This window comes from Phalacrocorax aristotelis, chromosome 3, assembly GCF_949628215.1.
Source record: "Phalacrocorax aristotelis chromosome 3, bGulAri2.1, whole genome shotgun sequence".
In the NCBI taxonomy this organism is placed as follows: Eukaryota; Metazoa; Chordata; class Aves; order Suliformes; family Phalacrocoracidae; genus Phalacrocorax; species Phalacrocorax aristotelis.
Window position 1 is genome coordinate 27,869,952 of NC_134278.1, and position 23,863 is coordinate 27,893,814.

Here is a 23,863-nt window from a genome sequence, read left to right on the forward strand (position 1 = left end):
CGCAGATGCTGACAGGGCCTGATTTATGGTTTGGGGTTCTTACTCATATTCAATCATCCAAGTGCTAAGAATGCATCTATTAACTTTCTCGTATGTGCTCATCCAGGATGCCAGCTAAGTTACGCAATTCACCTTCATCACTCTTTCCTTCAACCTACAAATACAGAAACCCAGTTTGACCACCCCGAGCTGCAATTCAGGCTATTTGAACAATTTCAGTTCAGAAGAACCACACAACCCCCAAGACTCTTTTAGCTTCAAATCAGACAACAGCTTCATTTGCAACAGCCAAGCTCTGAACAAGTCTTAACAGAAGGACTTCAATCTGCATAAAAAAAACCTCAAATATATCAGCCACCAAGCATTTTCATGCAAGTTACATGAAATCTAAGCTGCTGCTTCATCCATTATTTCTGAAGAGCTCCCTTTTCCTCTGCAGTGTCCCCCTTTCTAACAAATAGAACTTCTTTATTCTACAGAGGTGAGTAACCTACCTGCATTTAACCTGACAGCACTATTGGGAAAAAAAAGCAAGCAACAAAGCCACCTCCGTGCCTGCAAACAGGTTATTCCAATTCAGCAAAGAGAATGACTTTCATTAGGAAAGCACCTTTTCTTTGTTCCACAGAATTCCACTCACCTTGCATGAAGATATAAACCTCCTAACATCACCACTCCCTACTGCGGCCCGCGGTTAGAGCAAACGTGTAGCTAAATACCACTAGCCTGGGAAGAGCTCAGATGCCACCATACAGCCTAAGATCTGGAAACACCTGGAAGCTGTTAGGGCAGCTGTACCGAGATGCCGCAAACCAGGTAATGCTTATTTTCCATCCCTGTGGTTATTTACAGTACGTTACAGCAAGTGCTCAGCAACGTGTCCTCTTGCCACACTGCGACCAACACCCGTAAGCGCTATGGGCCCTCCCTCATCGCCTTGCCAGCCCCACGGCCTGCACCAGCAGAGGCAGCTGCAGGTTCAGATATTGCTGCTGACTATGGCATGGTATAGCTGCTTGCATCAGTTTATTTTTATGAAACGCATTAATTTTTAAATTAAGATCGCATATAATCTCATCCCTCCGCTTTTGCAAAGAGATGTGCCGCAGGCAAAGCCTGCATTACTGTCATCTGTTATACTAGCGTGTAATTAAGAGGCTCACAAAATACCTAAACTGAACAAGCTGAGGATGCCCGGGCCATAAGGCATCACTGCCTTCTCTAATGGTGCATTTTGTACATACAGATTTCAGAAAATTCTGTGGCCACTTTTCCATTTTGAAGGCAGCAAAACAGAAATGCAGAAAGCTGCAAATGACTGGAAAAGTAAAGGAGCCTAGACCTGAGCCAGCTCTTCCAAGTGCTAAATATACATTATTCACTAAACGATACGGTTCTCTCGGCCATCGGCTTTCCACCCCTCCTTCTGTCCCCATCGCCTCTGCTCCTTCACTGAGCAGGAGGATCACAGAATGCATGCACTTAAGAGCCTAGGCCACACTAAAAGCTTGACTCTGCTAACAGTCACCCAGCAGGCCGGGGGAATTCAGGATCAACTCCTGTTGTTAGGCGGAGGATTAAAAAAAGGGAGAAAATGCCTCACCTCCAGTGGTGAGGTTATGTAAAAACTCCTGCAGCTGAAGAAGGTGGGGAACTGGTTATAGGGCTGATGCTGCTTCTCTCATTTATGCTGGCACAACAGGAGAAATATTTTTGAATTACAGTTGGATGGAAATTGAATAACACTTTTCTATTTACAGAAGCAGTTCACTAAAACGGAGCTACCTGTCACTTCCCAGTTAAGTCCACAATAAGCCTTTTTCATGAAATTCTGCAGATTCATCCTTGGGTCAGAGAACTGCAGAGGATCCAGTGTTTATTTTCAGACTTTTGTCAGTATGATTTTTGTGACACAGGGAACAGAAGTTTGGAAAGACTCAGTTTTGGGAGTTCTTAGTATCAACCTGAAGCAGTTAAATCATTTTTGGAAGAACGTAATTAAGTAAGGTAGAACAACTTGAGAAAGATTTGGGCTTTTTAAACAGAATTCCTAGTCCCATTTAGTTTACTATTACTTGGATCTCCAATACTGGATGATTCTCTCAAGCCCGTAAATGAACCTCCCCACTTTGCCAGCCCCAGTCAACTGGGGCTACTACGTTTCGCAGTAGCCAACAAGCCGCAGAGGTCCACTTAGTCCTTGGGCTCTTTTAGCTGACATTGGGTTTCTCAGAAGCTGGTCATAGCTCTAATATTTCTGTTAAGTTGCAATGTAACAACATGAAATTTCCATAAAGTTACTTAATAATGAAGTATTATGAATACATTTAAAGCCAAGACAACAATATAGGTGCCAACACTACCTTGTGCAGAATGAGCCGCTCTGTCCATTTGGGATACAAGGAACTGAACTATACACCTATTGCATGGGAGTGATTCAGATTTGCTGCCCCTACCCCTCCTCCATCAGTCCTGTGGGTATAAAATGCACCAGGAATGTTACTTGGGGCACCCCCCTCCTCCTACAGCCAAGTTATCTGTGCGTGATGTGCCTAAATTCTCCCCTTTTCCTTTCTCCTGCTGCCAAGCAGAGATGCTGCAGCGACTACCTGTAAGCGTAGGCTACTTCTCCTTAGCCAAGGGTGTTGTGGGGCTCCAAAAAAGCACTGAAGTCATCTTGATGTATTTTAATGCTCTAGGAAAGCAATCACTTGACAAATAGCAGCAACAGGAGAGGTGAAACATGGGAAGATAAAGTACCACAGCAGAGACCGATGCTTTAGCACTCGGTAAAGGTGTGTGCCGATTCCCAAACCAGCTGCAGTAGGACTGGTTACTGCCTGCTTTCCACCAACACTCACAGCTCTGTGTTGGAGGAAATCCTGACACAAGTGGATTTTGCTTGACTGAATAATCTTTTGAGTATTATTTTGGCTTTCTGTTTCTTAAAAACTGATTACGTTAGTCAGCTTGTGAGTCTGCAGGAAGCTCTTGTGGCAACTCAGAAAACATAGTCTTAGTAGTACTGCCAAGAAGTGCTAGCGGAGAATGCAGGTGCCACCGTTACCTGCATGGAATCAGCTGAGCTTCTGCTTCATTTTCAGCATGCTAAGGGACCACCCATAAACCACTCTTCCCCTAAAATTCCTCTACTAAAGGTACATTTTATTTGTGCTTGTATATGTATCAAATAGCTATATTTCACATACCGGCATTTTCTGGTATATGAACAGTCAGGTTTAGACTGTTTGGTCTGGCATGTTGGCCAAATCCCACCTGAGTCTTTCTGATATTATCAAAGAGGATTCTGATTTTCTAGGGATTCTGTCACTCCTTACTACAGCACCCCCATTTGAAGCTGCATCCTTTTTCCACTGAAAATGAACTATTACTAACCCTTTCAAAGAATCCATGGACGGCAAAAATATTTCACTGACAGAAAGAGCAGCTGAATTACTCCTTGTGTCTTTCATACATGGTATATAAATGTCAGTTTAATATGGAGAAAATAATCATCGACACAATAATTACGTATAATTTCATAAATGATATGTGCAATTTACTGTTTTATTAAACAAATACAGTAGCTAACCAAAATCTGATTGCTGATAATGGGAAATTACATTAAAACCTATGTTACTATGGTAATTATTGGTCATCTGAAATCATATATGCCTAAAACATAATGCAGAAAATTATCTTCCTGTGAAATAAGAAATACAATAAAAATAAAGTTAAGGGACATGTTTATTTCAGAGCTTTCTGCAAGCAAAATTGCTTTGATACAAAATGAGTTCAATGATACAGTGCTACCATCCACTCAAGCAAAAGAAAACCTCACATTTACATGAATGCACTTTATATTGATATTCTTACAGAATAGTAGTTCAGATATCCAGAATGTGTCTGGCCTCGTTGAAAGCAATGGCACAGAAACGCTGCAAGGTATTGGAGTATCATATTACTGGCGAGTGCTTAATTAACTCTGTGAGTTCTCTGAGAGATGCTGTATAAATAAGGGTAACGTGAACGTGGGTTTGTATTCCTTAGTAGTTTTGACGTACATCCTTTAGTGTTTGTTTAGTTAGCTCAAAATGTGTAACTGTGTCTTTTGGCTTTTTAGTATTCTCTTTTTCAAGAAAAATCATGAGGTATCCTTTACTGTTAACTAATGACATAGTGATAGGCCTATTTTGTTCAGGTTGCAGAGGCTTACTGTACATTCAGTACACTGTACATTCAGCAATTATTTTTAGTGTACTTTCTACACATCACTGTGTACAACTGTTAGTTTACATTAGAACTCTTCCCCCTTCTCACAGGATATGGCAGAAAGAAAAACAAATCTGACGAAAAATTATACACATAAAATAAGACGACAAATACACAAATAAGGCCATCTGCAGAATTAAAAATCCACCTCTCGCGATATTTCACAATAATTTCTACATAATATTTTACATCTTACGAACTTAAATACTTAATGCAAAAGGAAAAGACCTTTAGGGAGCCAATCATATTATCTCTTCAAGGACTTGTCCAATTTGCTGGCTAGGGGCCTTCTCTGGGGAGTTGGAATTTTAGAAGGCTTGGCCGATCCTGGCCGAGAACCTGCTCGGGGTGTCGGTCTGCTTGTAGCAGGAACAGTCTCTGACATATCTGAGCACACAGACTGGATTTCTGAAATGTCAAAGTCAGATGCGTCACTGCCTCGGCGGCTACTTGACCTGCTGCCAGCCTTGCTTCCTGCTCGGCTTCCAGGTCTGCTTGGAGTTCTCCTCGTTTCTAGAAAGAGAAAAGATATCCCTCTGTATTAGAAGTAAGGATGGAAAAGATGTGCAGGTCTTTCCCAGGTCTTTGGCAACCCCAAAAATTCCTCATTGCACAAACTAAACATTAGACCTCCAGCAGGCAAGACAGACGATGATCAAAGTTAATCTTGATATTAAACAAGAGCATAAACCAATGCCATATCTCCTACGAAAGATAAGAAAATGTGAGATCAAATGCTGAGACATAGTTAATGTGTCACTAGCACATCTCATTAAAAATACATTATCCTGGCAACTTTTCTTGACTTTCTAGACAAGCATTGTGTATTTACAGCAGCCAGGTCCTTTCTTCCCTGCCATTTTCTCAGCTATGAATTGGAAGAATTCAGTATCCGGCCTCTTCATGCATTCAAGATTTCCCAATATATGTACCTTGGAGATGCAGATGAACATCCCAATTTTTAAGTGTGTACACCTCTTTTTCCAAAAAAATCAAACCCATACAGTTGAAAGCTGCAAGTAAACAAGGGCAGAGTACACATTCTCCCAAACAAAGGGCTGAGTAAATGAGCTCTCAGCAAGCCTGCTAAAGTGAAAGCCTGCCCAGACAACGTGCCATGAAGAAAAAAACCACAACAGAGGATCTTAAAGCAGAAAAATATTAATGTGGTTTATAATAATTTTCCAATTACTTATTGAATCTTTTTGATCTTGACAAATCTGGTTCCCTGTGCGTGTCAAGAACACCAAGTTGAAACTGAAATCTCAGGTGACTCATTTTTCAAATCACCTCTAACTTAAAAAAGACACCTACTCCTTGACCAGGATCTCCCAGTACTGCTGAGCATGTTCTGCAGAGCTTAAGATGTGAGGGAAAGGCAGTAGAGCTATCTTCTGTTCTAACCATCTAGCCCTCTCCTCTACACAGAGCTGCTCTGAGGATCCTGGAAGAGCACAACTTCACTGCTTTCTATTTTCATACACCGTTTTAAAAATCTCTATGGGATATTCATTAATAAGGTCATCTACAGCTGCTCCCTGCAGTTCTTTTTGCAAAAGAAATAGACAAGACATGATTGTATGACTCCTTTGCTCCACCACATTTGAGCATAACCTGAATACCGTGAAGAACAGAACCCTTTCTTAAGTAAATGCTTCTTCCCTAGTTCCTTAGGCAGACACATCAGAGATACCATTGTCAAGAAGGCTGCAGTCATGAATTTGCACATCCAGAGCTGAACATACCTGCTGTGCAACCCTGTGAATGGAGGACCATTATCCTGATTATGTGCACCATTATCCTGATTATGTGCATCCTCGGCTATACTGATGTGGAGATGGTAGGTCTTCCGCTCCTTTCCACTCTTCTCACATCCCCCTCACACCCTAACGTGACCCTAAGCATTCAGGTGGAAAACAAAGCAAGCAGTCGATCAAGCTCTGAAGTCAAGGTGCTCACCTGCAAACTGAGCTCTAACTCTGGTAGCTGCTGTTGACAGGATGCCACTGTCTTCTCCAGAGTGGAAACCCTTCCCTGATAGATATCCTGGCAGTCTGAGTTTACTTCCTTGAATCGGTGTTCCCTATTTTTAAAAAAAAAAAAAAAAAAAAGGTAGATAGATACGGTCTTTTCAATTGTCACTACTGAAGATCGGTAGCACACAGCTTAGAATATGATCATTACAACATTCACTGTGAATCTGAAATACTGTTTTGAGTCACTACAGACATTTTTCATGATGTGAGGTTTTGAACATTACTTTAGCAGTTAGTATTTGAAGTAGACCAAGTGTGCAATGACAACAAGATAAATCACTTTAACAGCCTGCTTGACGTTAACATTTTAGCATTCTTTGTGTGTATTTCAATGCATATAAAGAAAGAAAAATGCTACCTTCTTGTAATTAGTCAAGCACATAAGATTAGTTGATGGTACATGCCTTAAACAGAAATAAGTAGTTGAGGTTTTATGTCTGCATAGCTTGACATTCCACCATTCTGACTGTGGTTATAGGTGGCAAATACATTTGTTTCAATTTTATAGATATTTTAAGGGTCAACCCAAGCTACCAAATTTCAACACCTTTTGCTAGAAAAAAAAAAACCCAACAGAAAAAAAGACACAGAACTAATCAAAAAAGTTCTTGTTCCTCAGTAGATTGTCTGAAAGGTCTCTACTCTGTAGTCTTACCCTGTCTGCTTTCATTTTTGAAATAAAACCAGTCTTGATTTACAATCTGCCCCAGCTGGAAGATTTCTTTCAAAGCCGCAAGAATTAAATCCTCAAATCTCAAAATGCGTGTAACATACTAGATAGGAGGTATATGCAAAAAAGAGGCAAACTAGAGAATTAATATTCTTTTATATCAACACAAAAATACTAAGTAAATATCCAAAACAAAGAATAAACACTGCAGTGATGAATGCGGCACGTTGAGCGGCCTGGATCCCAGGATCCTGCGTTCTGTGTGTGTCCCATACAGTGGTGGGGCAGAATTAGGTACTGAAAACCAAGATCCAGAGGAGCACGTTGGGAGCTGCCTAGAGCTCAGGACTGAGCAGAGGCCCAGCAGGAGCCTGCCTGGCACTGCCATCTTAGACCACTTCTGGCACATCTGAACACGAGCATCGAGATTCTATAGAGCAGACAATCCGCTGGCACTGAGAGGGGTGGTCACAATGTTGAACTCCTTTTAAAGCCAAGTACAAGTGCTTAATGTCCAGCCAGCCACACCTTGGAAATCTCTGCTGTACAGAGGCTGCTTGGGAGGATAAGGAGAAAGGGAACGCTCTCCCCTGCTGAAGCTGCTGTGCTTTGGCCAAGGCACTGGGATAGAATCACTGGTGCAAGACAAAAAGGAAAACAAGCTTGTAGTTCAGTTTAGCCCTAAACCCAAATGCAGTCTATGTACGAAATACACAACTGGTCTCTTGGGCAGGAAAAGCTGCAGAATGCCTCAGAAATTGACCGCGACCTACCCCACCCCAATTGTTCCATTTATAATCTTAAACCATGGTGGCTTACATAACAGAAACTCACAGAAACTACTGGCAGTTGTAAGAGCAGATGAGAAATACAGTGTTCCCATTTGAAATCAATGCCAACTGCTTTCACCTCATTGGAATTCAATGAAAACAACACCTTTCCATGTCTATAAACCCTTTAAAAGTACCATCAATTAATCCTACAATTCAGTTACCAGCTAAGAGATGAAAGAAAATACAGGAGTATATTAGAAGCTGACAACTGACTTAGAATGATTAATAATGGCACAAAGTTAAGTAACAGCTTGAAGTGCTGTATACATACACACGCCTGCAGCGTGCCCAAGTAACGTGCCCACTCGCACAGAAGGAGGCAGTGAAAAGTTTGTTATGCATCTTTGAGCAAAGCCATGCCAAGTTCACATAAACTTAGCACCGGAAGGTGTCACATGAATAGCAGTAGGCATCGAAGCGCAGATATGTGAAAAGCAGATATAACAGAGGTGATGGCAGCACGAGCTTCCCCTCACCGAGCCCTCTGCCTAACCCAGGGCAAGAGTAACTCCTACAAATGACAAGTCAGTCTGCAGCTTGATCCAGCTGCAATCTTCTCACTGTCTGTCGTGACATTAGAGGAGATGCTTTGGCTCCAAACCCATTCAAATGTTGGTCATGCAGCTTGATTGCTGGCACAATCCTAACTGCTATACTAGCAGTTCCTGTGTAAGTCACGGGCTAGAAATAAGACCAAAGCTCATTTCCTGTTAAGTCATCAAATAGCTATCTCATTAGAGCAACGACTGGTCACTACCCTCCTAAACAAAACATTCAGTTGTTGGAAAGATGTATATATCACAGTCTTTTGTGCTATATTCTTCTCAGGGACTGGGTATGTATTTATTTAGTGGTTTTGCACTGGAGATCATAATTTATTAATCTCATTCCTGCAGTTCATGAATATCACAGTATATTATGACCTTAAACTAAACAATTTTAGGAAAGAAACCTGCAAAGTATATAAACTGCTTTATTAAAAAAAAGGTACTTTTCCACATTTGCTCATCCACTCCATCGCATAATGTTGGGACTTATTAACCATTTGCACTTTAAACAAATACACTGCGGTTGAGTTTTCCTGGAAGTCAAAAACCATAACAAAAAGAACATTAAAAAAAAAATCAGGGGAAAAAAGGAAAGAAATAATTTAATAATTTGACAACAGTCTAAAATAAAGACAATGCATTAATATGCAAAGGACGTTGCAGCTCTGAAGCACTGAAACTCTAGTGGCTGTTAGTGAAGTGACAGTTTTAGTGAAGGCAGGTCATTAGACTAGAATCTCTGTCCTTACTGTACCTCTGCAGACGACCCTTGATAGTCTGAGGATTCTGGTGGCTTAGAAGGAGTTGACGTTTTGCTGTTTGTCAACCATGGTTTACCATAGTTGCGTGTTAAATGATGGGGTGTCTGTATGAAACAATGGTAAATCAAAATATGAAGGACAGTAGAGGGAAAACAATGTCATGGAGGATACCCAGGCTTTCACAGGGAAATCAAATCTCACAGCACAGTAGAAATAAAAACCAAGCAGAGAGAGTTCATAACAAATATTCTGAAATGAAGAGATGGCAGAGCTTATTTTTTAAACAAAATGGAGAGGTTCATTGCTCTTTCAGAGCTTATTCCCAAATTGCCAGTTAGTTCATGCAGCACCTTAAATGTAAAGAATTCTTCTAATTCCTGTGTTGCAAACAAACCCTGGAGGAAATACACTGAAAAGACTTCTTGGATCCTCCCCAGACAGACAATGAAATAAAATTGAAATACTTCGTCCCTATCAGCTAGGGAAAGCACCAATATTGTTGGTGCAAGCAAAAAAATAAATCTATCCCCCATTTGTTAACCAGGGCAGTTTTGTACGTTTCTCCTTACCTTCGGCGTACTTGTAGCAACTGCTTGCGGGGCAGCTGCCTGGCCAGCTTGACTTGACAGAGAAGTAGATCTGTTGGGAGAAGCACCCCTTGAAGAGGGTCGTGATCTACGGCCCCTTGGTCGGAAAGCTGCCATGCTCTGACTGGCACCATCTGCCAAAATGAACTTTTCACGCAGCTCCACATTTGTCCTCCCTTTAGCTGCAGCAAAGAAAGGTGTTCAGTTAGTCAGATATGAAAATTGTCACAAGGCTGTTTATTGTCATTTTTGCCATGCCAACTCCAACACATTTTAACAATAAATAAAATGCATTACCATGTAATGCATTTATTTTGGACACAGAAGAGTTATGTGCAGAACTCGCTTATTCTAATACTTTATGCCAGCAGGAATGAACCACTGTCAAAGGAAGTCAGCGTGATAATGGAATGCTCAACGTGCTAAATCGTTGTTAATCAATCAACTATTAATACATAGACACAACCTGATGAGCAGTTTTGCGAACTCTACAGCTACTCATAATAAATAATACTTGCTTGGATGTTCCAGAAGAAATTGCTAAGTACAAATTACAGGAAAGCAGCAAATATATTTATTCAAAACTATGAAATTATGTAGTTTGGCAACATGCAATGATGAACATAAAACCCAAACTATGATGAGGTAATTGGTGGCTAATCACTCACACACACATACAAACACACATATGAGAGAATGTTCTGCAAAAATAGATGCAAGACACGTTAGCATTTAACTGTCTCAGTGTGAATGACTATTTATTTTTGAAACACTCTTAAAGCGTGTCAAAAAAAATTAGCTTGCAAAGCACCAGCCCATGTAGGAACACATTAAGCTAAATGTGATGGGTGTAGCATATTGTTAAAAGTATATATTTTAATAAAGGGGGAAGGAAAGGAAGAGAGAGGAGAAGAGGAGGAGAAGGAGACAAAGAGAGGGGTTTGCCAACCTATAGTAGGCTGAGTGGTAATTGAAGAGTTTGATTCCGAACGTAACATTTTACTCCCGTGATGATGAACTAGAAAAAATGACACAGGACATGGGTCACATTAAAGAAAATCGTTAGCAGGAGAAGAAATCAAGTACAGCAGCTGCATATGCAAGAGACTCGGAGCACCACGCCAAAAGACAGGACTCAGAGCAAAAGCTGTCTCTACGTGCTCTGAGGCAAGTTCTCAAAAGTCTCCTAGGCAAAAAGGAAATAATGCTTGGATAGACTCAGCTGCAGTCCCAAGTATACTTGTGTAATGGTATTTATCTGCTGACATAAAGAAGTAATATAAGCTAAAATTGTTTTATACAACCAGGTCCAATACTTTTAAAGCTGTTTATGATGACAGTTCCTTGAAACGTGATTTATCTGAAACTGAATGAGAAGCCCTTGGTGGAAATGCAGATTTGCTAGGTGAAGCGCTTAAGGAAAAGTCTGAACCTGCACCACTGACTTCAATGACTACTTTGCACCACTGACTTCAACAAGACTAGAATTAGGTACCAATGCACAACATCCAGCGTCCGGATGATTTTACAGAGACTGGCATTCCTTTAGACCCACTGTGCTGACTTACTCATCTGCTCATGTATTTCCCTTGAAAAAGGGATAAAGTACTATAGAAAATACTATAGAGATACACAGAATACAAGGCTTATTAAAGACGAGGGGATAAAGTTCCAAAGGACTCTTAATCTGAGGACAGTAATACAGAATTCCAATAAGTTAATTAGATAGTTATTAAGTATTGTATCTCTCAGTGTCAACCCAAGTAGGAGTTGCAACAGTCTATCTGTCAATAGGCCCGAGAAAAACATTTGGGATACATCAGAACTAACCAAGTTAACCCTTCAATGAAGTCAGGTATTTTGAGGCACATTTCCCATTACAGTGCACTTCGGAGGAATAAGAGTAGAAAGCTATGAAGTAAATTACTTTCCTATAGTGGCAGGTGCAGAATCAGGTGCTAAATTTCAGTTAGACCTGTGGTCCAACACCAGTAAATATAACATTACTGTTACATTTCTTTAGTAAACAATATATGCAATATGTTGGTAAGCAAAGGACTATTTTTAATACTGCCGAAAAACTCACAGGTATCATTACAAGGTTATGACAGCTCTTTTATGATACTATGATAGGAAGTTTTATGGGTACCTTTTAAGCCCGTAGACAAAGGTTCCTAGGTCGAAGTGGCACATCGTCAGCCCTTACGGGATTTTGTGGTAACTTCTTTTTGGATTTAATGGGGTTTTGTGGTAGCTACTTTTCGGATTTAACATCCTTGACTTTGCATGACAATTGCTACAAATACAGGCTCTCCACCCTCCCAAGATCTGTACCAAACTGTTTAGAAGCCTTGGCCCCAAAGCAGAAGCTGTGTGAGATAGCTGACACTGGAGTAAGGTCTACAGGACCATTGATGTCTCTGCCTTCACAAGCTCACTTGCCTCTCCTGAACTCCTCTATGCTGTTCTCACGCTATCAAAATATTGATTATGATTCTACAGAATCCCTGAGGGGCAAAAATGCAGCAAACTTAATGCTGCCAGTCAATAGGATATAATTACCTAGTTACAGAACAGCAGCTCATTCTAAACACAGTCATTATTATACTTCCTGCAATTTTACTACCCTGGCTATTATTTGACTTGTATTGCTCCCGCTCCCTTCACAAATCGCTTCTTTCCTATCTCCAGTTGTTCCTCAACGAACAGTGCCAGACAGAGACTACTTTCCCACCACAGAAGTAGGCTTTCCAACAAACTAAGAGGTCATTATGTTGCTGTGTACTCATAAAACAATGCATTTGATACAATGCTCTGAAGGGCACGGTGATAGCGCGCTCCCTGCTTCCCCAGAGCACAAAGTCCTCCTGACCAGAGCATTTTCTACTTGCTGTGTACAAGGCTCAGGGCCCCGGGAAGCGGTTCTGGGGAAGATGCCAATGAAAGACAGGGCTACAAAGGCAGAGCCTGAAAGACTGGGTGCAGCCACTGGCCAGAGAATTTTTTTTTGTGTGTTGTTTTTGTTACTCTTTGATTCAGTTACCTTATTTTGATTTAGTGCCTTAAAACTTCCCTCTTGCTGAGAAGGTTTTATTGGACATTTCTGTGTGCTATTTCTGCCAAGTCACACAAGCAGCTTACATGCCATAAACTCTGTCTGGGCTAAGTTCAATTCCTAATTACACCAGTCTAACGCTGGAGAAACTGTGCATTAAGACACCACAATTATTCTAGACATGTTATCAGTGTAAGAGAAGAGGATCTTAACCATGGGATTTAAAGTTTACGAAAACAGATCATTATGTGACATTTAGTGAGATGATGTTTACAGAACTGGCATATTATACAATTCAATCTCCGTCTTGAGACAATGAACAGTGACTGTATCCAAATAATTATCTGCGTGCCCATTTTATCAGTGGTGTTACATACCCCTGCAAGGATCATTTTTCACTAGGAACTCATCAAGTGCCATCCAGCCACCTCCAACACGAACCATGACTGTACTTCTTAGGATACGAACAAGGCGCAGTTGTTGAGAGTCACCAAACTGCAATTTAAAAAAAAACATAAAATCAAACAACTGTAGTCTCAGGTTCTCGGTCCTTCAGATGCAGTTCAACGCCGATAGGTTAAAAATCAGACACTTCAAAAAGTTTATTTTGATATTTAATTATTAGTAAATGCTAAAAAAATTAAATTTATTTATGCAGATTATTAAAGCTGTTAAGATTTCAAATCAGATGCCACTGCATTAATCCAAAGGAGATGGCAGGATGGTAAGAAAGAGTCTCAGGTTTAATTTTATGCTTGATTCTCAAATGTCTGAGCTCACAAAGGAAGCAAAATTAGTAACATTATTTAATTGGTTATGATCTGCGTTTGCGCAAATTTAAGGCCTATTTGCATTATTTCACTGCTAAAATTTTAAAGCAAACTCTCTTCTGCAGCCATCTAGATTTTAATGATATCAGCTGAAAGGAAGGCAGCATCGCTTTAAATGATCTGTATGGGGGCTGAAAATTCAAGGCATTACGAGTGTTGCACAGTTCTATCAATTGATTCACTTAGAGGGATATTTTCAGGTATAGCATTGACATTGCTCACCTATAGTGAGATGCGTATGGGGAAGGGAACATTAAAGAAGCAATGATTGATAGCTATCATTATTGTCGTCTGTTATATTGTTGTTACTGTTTGCCCTTCACACTTCAGAGATGCACAAAAACCTCTTTAATACTAACTCTTGTACTAGTCCATTCTTCCTTTGGGCTGATGGCCAGGCCTAATGTATGTTTTGCTCTTGAAACCTGTGTAACAAAATCCGCATGCAGTACCTCTGTTCAAATCCAGATCAGGAAAAAACAGGACCAAAATGTTGACCCCACTATCTCATGAAAACTAACCAGAAGAATTCAGTACTTTTTAGCCAACGCCACTAAAATATTTATATTGATATCAGATCATCAGGCCAAGCGTAGTGCTCTCTCACGCAAACATGCAGAGCAGTCACTGAAAACAACGGGAGTCAAATACACATCATCGGCACAATCTTTGACCCTTGGAGAAGGCTGGCCATAGTTCAACTGCACCTACTTGCTCTAGTGAGGGGACCAAAATGTTTTAAATGCAAACCACACAAATGTGCTCCCTACTTGTTAAATTACTTCAGTTGTTTGGTACTACTTAAGCCAAGAAGAGAGAATCAGTTTAAAGGATTATTACTTTTAGGAACCAAACAAAAGCAAAGCTTGCTGCTTAATTCAATAATAATTTTTTTTGTTATAAATAAGAACGTTCACATGACCATTATTTGTAGGGGCTTTTTAATAATGCATTCAATATGTGCTGAACAAAGAACTGTTTTACATATACAGATCAAAGTCAAAAAAAGAAATGGCCTCCAAATTGATGGCATTTATTTTCATTGGCTTGTTTCTACAGAGAATTTTTTCTAGAGGTTCTAAAGATACTATCTTTTTTCTTTATTTTTTCCCCATCCCAGCTTAATTCTTCAGTTAGACCCCATCAGGCAACTATACCAAGGGTCAGAAACAGTATCCATGGAAATTGCCTACCTAGGCTGTGGTTAATTCCATCTGGGTTCCCGAAGAATAACACAGGTATCAAGGCATTTTTCCTAATGATAACTGAACTCCATTTCCTTCTTAAAATAGCCTGGATACCAACTTTCCTTGAAGAGTATTTATTGTTGTTTCAAATAATCAGTGGTAAAAACACTGGAATAAAAACGTAAGGGAAGTCTAGTTTAAGCTACAAAAACGCCTGTTCTTGACATTAGCCATATAACATCACTGTCACCAGAGAAGCCACAGCCAACTTGCTCCAGGTGATTTTTGCTATGATGCTCTTCTGCACCAGTAAGACTTAGATGCTCTCAAAAAATGCTGTATTTTTCCCAGATCTGAAAGTACAGATGGCAGATAAGAGGATTAACATAATTTCAAAACCTCTTTTTCGAATAGAGGATTGCTCTATATGTGGAAAACATTTTAAATAATTACTTAAGATATATTGCTTGAGGCATGTAGTAAGATTATCCTCTCTTCTTTGTGCTTTCTTCTATACTTGAACAGGCTTTGCCAGTAAATAAGAAAGCAACTACATTTTCAACATCTCTAGATTTAAAATGGCTAATGCTGTTAACACTAGCATTTCCAGAATGGATTACACATATTACTGCCTTTACAAGAGCATGAATAAGATACTAATGGTATCCGGTATCCAGATGGTGTAGAGTATTTCCATTCTTACCAGGCAAACCTGATTTAACAATTTAAGAAGCTGTGTATCAGTATGTACCACAGGAGTAAGAGAGCACTGGTTAGCGTATCCTCCCTGTATCACTGCACAGTGCCACTGCAGTATGACTCACTGACCACCTAACTGACCAAGAGTGTTCTTAAACACAGCTCCAATACCTGCCACAGCTCTTTGAAAACACTTTGGGAGAGGGAATAGCCTGAACCGGAACAGTCGGTTTAATTTGTCTATTTCCAAAAATACGTGTTTAATGATTCACTACATTAGTATATAAAATACCGACAATCAGCTAGGTTCTTAATCAGTCTGCTTGATTGCACAGGGATTTTTTTTTTCCTGAAAATGAAAGTATTTTTTGCCCAATTTGCAATAAATAAGTGATATAACACTAGGATCTGTGTTTACTGTGATTAGCCTTTAATCTGATAGCCTAAAAAGAAATACAAGATAGAAGTTTGAAGCATTCTGCTGTAAAATTGGAAACTGGTAAAATAACAGGAATTCTAAAATTGCTGTTTAAATGCTCAAGATTTTTTAGATGGGAATTGCCGCTGACCATTATCTGGTTCCTTTAAAAGTAATCTCCTTGATGAGGAAAATGGCCGAAGAAAGCAGGTGAGGGATTGAAGAAGAGGGACCCTGACACAAGGAATGTCCATAGCATTTAAAGAAATACCACAGCTGACCAGCAATGAATTAGCTGAAGATGAAAGGATGGCAAGAAGACTTGTCCATTGCAAGCTTAAATCACTATGTGTTAGAAAATAATAAAAGAAAGAAAAAAAAAGAAACTTCATAACACATTCCACTGGTTTATACCTGATTTCCCAGGAAGAACTGATAAGAAATGAAAAATGGAAGAAAGACACGATTAGTTTACAGGAAATTCGCTATATGGCTCTAGAACACATGCAAACTAACACATTAGACATTCTAAATAAAGTATCTACTTCAGAGACAAGGAGGTAGCTAGCCATCCAGAGATTGAATATTGGAAAATATTCAAGGCCTTTGTTTCCTTCCCATTGCTGTTTTTGTGGTCTTTTAAAATAATCTACAAGTATTTAGTAAACTCTCTAGCCACATATTGCATATTTCATCTGAAGTTGTTCTGGTTATTGAATCTAGGGGTAGCAGATCTTTCTCTACAATGTGATATTTGTTTTTCTGTGATCTAAAATCGTTCTCTGTAGATATCTAACACATTTCTTTTACTTCTTCAGAAGGAATACTGTGCTCCAATAAAATGACAGGGGAGGATAAAAGTGATTGACTACACTTTGGTAAAAGATTTTTAAAGCACAACACAATATCACAGGAAAATATAACCGTTTTTATGAAACTAATAGAAAATCAGCTACAGTTTAAACACTTCAGGTATCCAAGCAAAAAAGATTGGCTTTTAAGGAGCTGTTTTATGTATGTGTGCATGTACACGTGTATATATGCATGCAGTTAGCTTTTAAAATGCCCATACATTGAAAACAGTTTCAGTAGTTTCAGCAAAAATAAACACAAGCAGCAGCATTTTCCCACATTTTTAGCCTAGATGTTATAACAAGAAAAACAACATAAAATTTGAGAAGTTTAAAGAAAAAGATAGAATTGTCATACAAAATTTCTGTAAATTAATATAGTCTAATTCCTTGCATAACCATGTCATACGAAGAACCTTTAAGCTGAAAGAACTAAGGAGGTCCTTAGAAGACTTACCCTGTACTTGTTATCCCCAATCTGTTCCACCTGAAACCGTTTGGCACATTTACATTTAGCTACCTGCCTTGTAACCTGCAAAAAACCACAGCCGGATGATTACTGCTAATTTTAAAATATTTGTGTAAATGGTAAACTTCAAATTATATAGGAGTGAAAATAAATTAAATTATTAAAGAGCATGACCCCAGTAGAATAGAGTGCAATCTAAGAAAGCAGAGATTGTACCTCGTCTTCAATTTTGTCAGCATCTGTGAGAGGCTTGTATGCATCTTTGTTTGGATGAAGAGCTGCTACAAATTCGTAATAGTCAATATAACCGTCACCATCTCTATCAAAAATGTCTGCAACAGCACTCATTTCAAGTCGGCTTGTTGGGAATTCTGTAAGACACAGACAACAACAGAACCTAAGTTTTTTGGCTTTTAATCCCATTACAGTGAAAGGCTTTATGACAAATATTAAAAGGTTTTTAGGCACTAGGTGACAGATAATGCTTATCTAAACAACAAGGATATTCAAAAGAATGAAGGTATCTTTCTGAAAATACAATCTGGATGTCCAATGTTCCCTAGATATTGGATTAAAACTAATACCATAGCATGGCTTGGATAGAGACACAGAAGCAAGGGCTTCTTATCAAACTGTAAGATATAAGTCTTTTTTTTAACAGTCTGACCTTCAAAGTGCATAAAATACCACAGATTAACAAGACAAATTGTTAGTGAGGAAAGGTCAAGCAAGAATTTCACTGCTAATTGAACTTGGAATGCAAGGTCTTCCCACTGCAGAAACATGCAGAGTGTTTTGTGAAATCCCTTTTTAGATCAAGTTCACAGCAGCAGAATATTAACCCACACAGAGATTCTCTATCAAACGGTCAAAGAAAATTTCAAGATCATGAGCCTGGATTAAGTCATGAGTATTTAGCAGTTTCCCCTACAAATCAATGGGCCCTGACACCATCCGCCCAAGGGTGTTGAGAGAGCTGGCTGACATCATTGCAAGGCCATTCTCCATAATCTTTGAGAAGTTACGGAGAACAGGGGATGTCCCAGAGGACTGGAGGAAGGCAAATGTTACCCCTATCTACAAGAAGGGCTCGAGGGAGGATCTGGGTAACTACAGGCCCATCAGCCTTACTTCAGTCCCTGGGAAAGTTATGAAATGAATCCTCCTGGGGGCCATCACAAGTCAAACGAAGCATGTGATTGGGAAAAGCCAACGTGGCTTCACTAAAGGCAGATCGTGCTTGACAAACCTGGTGGCCTTCTATGACAATGTGACTTGCCTCGTTGACATGGGGCAAGCAGTGGACATGGTCTACCTGGACTTCTCCCAAGGCTTTTGATACGGTCTCCCCGTCTCCTCCTGGAGAAATGGATGTATTATGGCCTAGACAAGTGGTCTGTGCAGTGGGTGGGGAACTGGCTGACGGGCCGCACCCAAAGGGTGGTGATAAACAGCTCCTTTTCCAAGTGGCAACCTGTCACTAGTGGAGTCCCCCAGAGATCAATATTGGGCCCAATGTTATTCAACATCTTTATAAGTGATCCGGATAACGGCATCAAGTGTAGCCTGATGAAGTTTGCAGATGACACCAAATTGAGTGGGGAAGTAGACACTCCAGAAGGGAGAGCTGCTCTGCAGGGAGATCTGGATAGGCTGGAAGAGTGGGCCAGCAAGAACCTTATGAAGTTCAACAAGGAGAAGTGTAAGGTCATGCACCTGGGAAAACATAATCTGGGAGTGCAGCACAGACTGGGATGCACCTGGCTGGAGAGCAGCTCCGTGGAAAGGGAGCTGGGGGTCCTGGTGGACAGAAAGCTCAACACGAGCGAACAGTGTGCTACTGCGGCCAAGAAGGCTGGGTTGCATCAAAAAGGGCATCACCAGCCGAGATGAAGTAGTCACCATCCTGCTCTACTCAGCACTTGTCAGGCCACACCTGGAGTACTGTGTACAGTTCTGGTTCCTGCTGTACAAAAAGGATGTGGACAGGCTGGAAGGGGTCCAGAGAAGGGCCACCAAGATGATCAAAGGACTGGGAAGCCTGCCATACGAGGCTAGGTTGGGAGAACTGGGTTTGTTCAGCCTTGAGAAAAGGAGGCTTAGAGGGGATCTCATCACCATGTCCCAGTACTTAAGGGGTAGCTACAAAGATGATGGAGACTCCCTTTTTACAAGGAGTACATGGAGAGGACAAGGGGGAATGGACACCCTTGGGGAGTCCCAAGAGATGGACATCTCTTGGGGAGATTCCGATTGGACACAAGACGAAGTTTTTCACAGTGAGGACAGTCACCCATTGGAATAATCTCCCCAGGGAAGTGGTTGACTCGGCCACATTGGACACCTTCAAGAGTTGTCTGGACAGGGTGCTGGGCCATCCTTCTAGACTGTGCTCTTCCTAGAAAGGTTGGACTAGATGATCCCTGAGGTCCCTTCCAACCTGTGATTCTGTGATAACAAGTTGATACCAACTGAGTTAAATGAGTAAGCTGTTGAACCTCTTGGTGGCATGAGGGCTTTTTCTTCAACTTCTGTCAATTCATGCAAAATGGCAATTTGCACATACAGTGACTATATTACTGCATTTCCTAAAGCGGGGGAAAATACATATACTACGATATTCTCCCACAGAATAACTTTAACATGAGATACTAAAAGCAGCCCAATTCTGAATCTTCACTGCTCAAAAGAAAATAATCCTTTATCTTCAGATCATAGAGACTTTGAAGTAGTAGGCCCTTATCTGTTATGAGTCAGTTGCTAAAGGGAAACATGATCACACAGACAAGATGTGGAAGGCTTACGCTACCACAAACTGTGCATACTTGAGGAATACCAATCTGTCAGGAAGGCTAGGAAAAGTCCTTTCCTAGTCTGATTGCTTGACATTGTGATCCTTGTTATACAGGTATATGAAACATGGTCATGGTTCATGGAAACACTGGTTTCACAAATTACGCTGTTTCCTTCTATAACTGAAACTATTCCATGTAAGTACTTTAGTAAAAATCATATGATCACTTGAACTGTTTTGGAAAGTTATCTATAGGTTTTAAAAGGTACATTTTACTGTTCTGACTAATCAATGAGAAATAATTGTTGAGGTGGCTAGTGTACTGTAGCAATGACAACCCAAGAACAGTAAACCAGTAAACTATTAATTAACCAATAATATAAATGTGACGTTTGTAATCTGATTCACAACATAAAGGAACTAGAAAAAGTTTCTAGACTCTAGAAGTATTTTCAAGTATAATAACTGTAGTTTAAATTAATCATAATTAATGACTTCAAAAGAGGAATCTATGACCTAAAACAATAAACCACATAGGGTACACTGTAATAAGACTTCATGAGATATATGTTTCAAGGTCAATATTAATTTAAAAACTTACTTGAAGAAAGAATTCCATCGATAAATTCCTGCCTTGTTATCTTTCCATCCTGATCTTTGTCAATCCTCCTAAAAAAGTCCATCACACGAGACTTCTTATGGTTCATCCATCGCATGTACTTTTTCCTCCAGATATCAAAATCAAAGTTGGCAAATTCTCTCAGCTTAATAAAAAAGAGAAAGAACTTTTTTCAGTTGAAATCAATCTAGAAAATCACCGAGATATACACCATTTGCATTCTTTTGAATAATTGCTTCTTTGAGGACTTATGTAAACATTTTAAACATCTTAACTCTTGTCACGTTTAAAAAGGAGAATGACAGTTTTTGAAGCACGTTAAAGCACGTCTATCAGTGTTTTCAATTAGCTGTATCATACAATATAATACAACAAATATGGAAGTTGTTTAGAGTATTTACAATATGGACAATTTAATCCAGGGTAAACAAAATGATGCAAAAAGTATGTCTATTCTGTACAGTCCTTTTCTGACCTCCTCAAGTCTGTCCAAAGCATCATTAAGTTTTCTTCTTCTTTCCAAGGCCAGGAGCCAGACTTGCTGCCATTTGCTGACTAAAAGGTTTACCCGCGGATTCTTGGTTTCGATTTGCGCCTGGGTTGCTGACGGATATATGCCTGGTGTTGGGGAACGCTTTCCTGTTAAAACATTATAAAAATGTGTAAGTCTCACCCAGTTCAAACAAAACAAACATTCACAGGAAGGGTACTTGACCTTACTAAAACTACTCCTTCCTGTCCCAAATACTGAGCCCATACCCTGATATGATTCCATCTAATGGGATTTTTTTTTTTCCTTTTTTAACCATTGCTGGGGAAGGACCACATGGTGGTTCAAGTATCTTTGCCTGGCCAGAGGCAGCTAGTAGTAGCTGCCCTAGTGAAGCTGCACAGGTTAAACAAAATCTTTGCAAATCTCTCAAAGAGTTACAAAGTAAACAACCTGATTTTAGTAGCAAGTTCCGTGTATGAGCAAGTATAAAATACAACGGGTAAGTATGTCTAAAAATAGAAAAAGCAATTTCCTCAGTTGATGATTCACTTTCCATTCAACTTCTACTTTCTAATTGGATCCATTAATTTCATAGATATAAAGACAAAATTTTGTTTTACTGTCTAAGTAAAAGAAGTTGTTTGCACTTTCAGATAATGGTAGATTTGCAGAGACTCAGCATGCGCGCACTCTTGGAAGTTTAATAGCGCATGAAAGGCTGCACACATTAAAAACAGGTATTCAGGAAGTATAGGACAAAATTTAAAAACACAAGTCTGCTATGAGAAATTTCCTCACAATTAAAAATGAGAGATAATTAGAAAAATCAGCCAAGAGAATTTCACCCTGATCACTAGAAGCTAATCAAACCTATTAGATTATTAGTAATTTGTTATCTTTATAGAGCAATGGTATGTGTGACCTACCCCAAAATACTTCATTACTTACTTCCTGCTCTCCCCTTATCAAGGACAGGAATATGAGATTGTACTGGAGTGGGTTCAAGTGCCTTTCTTTTATGGGTCTTTGTAACTTTATCCACATCAGGTTGTTTTCTGGTCATTTCCTCCATGAATGTCTGCAGTCAGATAGAGGTGGTTTTAATTAACAATACACAAAAGTGACCACAGGAATGAAAAACACGTACAATAGCATAACACCGAAGTTGCAAGAATGGCACAGAAAGACTCTTATAATGCCAGCCTCACAAAAAAGGCACAGATAAAGGTTTTGTAGGTAAGAAAAATTGGAAGTATAAGCTTTTAAGACCACTAAGGCCCGGCTGTTAAAGGAAGGCTAAATCCAAAAAACAGCCTGTTGACCTCCTTTATTAACTGTGTACAGTGAGGTTATGTACGACAGAATTTGGCTCCGAGTACTCAGGAGTTCCTTGATGTCCATACTGTGTGCAGTTAGAAGTGAGTCACCTCTGGTGCATAAGCTGGGGTAAGCCTATGAGCATTCACTGCACCAGCAGCAACCTCTGGCACTTCATAAACATAGTTTTGAAACCCAATCAGTAAAGCCACACTGCAACACTAATTCTAAGACAGCAGCACTATCGTATATTTCATGTGGATTTATTATTATCATCATCATTTACATCATCATCCTTGTTCCTATGGGGAGTTGTACGTTTGCTTTTAGAACAATGTGGAACTGAATTTTTGTTCGGTTGGGTGTTTACCTCTGTATTGAATAAACTACAAGCACAACATACACATACAAAACACACAACTGAGTATCTGAAAAGGGATTCAATTATTAGGAGAGAAAACAGCTAAAGAGAGTCACACTTGATTATGAAGCCTAGCCGAGACGTGAGCACTGTTTGTGGAAGTTGTTGGAGACATGCCACTTAATGTGCCTTACCTGATGTTCGGCTATAAGTGCTTTAACTTCCTCAATCTCCTGGGGGATAACCTCTTTATCTTTTTCAGTAAGTGTAGTCTCTGCCCACTGCAACCAGGACAGCAAGGCTTCCAGCAATTCCTGGTTAGCAATAAGTCCAGCCAGAGCTCCTGCCAGTCTCTGTTGATGTTGTTTAGCCCATGCTAAGACCTTGATAAAAGAACCAATGCGTGAGTACTTGCACATCTGAAATTCCTTAAAATGTATTTAAAATTGCTCTGCTAACTGTAAACCTAGAGCTTCCTTCCAGGCCTACTGATGTTTGATTATCAAAGGTGCTAGATGTAGTGGCTGGTCACTAAAGGTGCCAGGTAACTAGAATTCCCAGTTAAACACCACATTTTTTTTCCCCACAGATATTCAGGATTAGGTGTTGTTAAACACAGTAAATAACACATTCAGGCAACATATTAAGAACTCTATTGAACAATGTGTTTAAGTCAGTGAATCGTGCAGGATTTGCTGTCAGTCTTCCTCCTGGGCACTCCTGAAGCCATACTTTGTTAACACCAGTATTTGGTTTTTCTTTAAACTTAGTATACACAGAAAATACCACCTTAGCAGCTGACAATGTGGTACACCCTCTGAGACCTACTTGTAGCCATCTAAATCATTTGGAAATCATCTAGATTCAGAATATGTCGGACTGAAATCCTCCCTCATGCAATGAGGAAATGCTTCAAGTTTGCCCTGTATTTTCTTTTCTTTGTAACTTTTTAAGTTTCTCCCTAGAAACTATTGGCTTTCTTCAAATGGGAAGCGTCAGGCAGAATTTCCTTTAATACATACAAACAAAGAAGCTTGACCATCTGCTTTAGTTCTTAAAGCCC

General features: G+C 39.8%; 1 protein-coding gene across 7 annotated transcripts in view; it reads right to left on the reverse strand.

The window, feature by feature from the left end:
• Positions 1–3,549: 3,549 nt before the first annotated feature.
• Positions 3,550–23,863, reverse strand: part of DST (dystonin) — a 316,847-nt gene continuing 296,533 nt past the window's right edge. For 3 of the 7 annotated variants that reach the window (XM_075087006.1, XM_075087008.1, XM_075087010.1), the window contains 12 exons: positions 22,995–23,183; positions 22,071–22,200; positions 21,105–21,268; positions 20,612–20,774; positions 17,433–17,587; positions 17,205–17,279; positions 16,311–16,328; positions 13,140–13,257; positions 9,690–9,889; positions 9,114–9,224; positions 6,232–6,355; positions 3,550–4,785 (listed from right to left, as the gene is read on the reverse strand). In XM_075087006.1, coding sequence (XP_074943107.1) covers positions 4,520–4,785; positions 6,232–6,355; positions 9,114–9,224; positions 9,690–9,889; positions 13,140–13,257; positions 16,311–16,328; positions 17,205–17,279; positions 17,433–17,587; positions 20,612–20,774; positions 21,105–21,268; positions 22,071–22,200; positions 22,995–23,183 — 1,713 coding nt within the window. In that variant the 3' untranslated portion in view covers positions 3,550–4,519. Of the gene's footprint in view, positions 4,786–6,231; positions 6,356–9,113; positions 9,225–9,689; positions 9,890–10,656; positions 10,726–13,139; positions 13,258–16,310; positions 16,329–17,204; positions 17,280–17,432; positions 17,588–20,611; positions 20,775–21,104; positions 21,269–22,070; positions 22,201–22,994; positions 23,184–23,863 lie in introns of all 7 variants that reach the window. The other 4 variants (XM_075087012.1, XM_075087007.1, XM_075087013.1 and 1 more) reach the window with 3 other exon arrangements.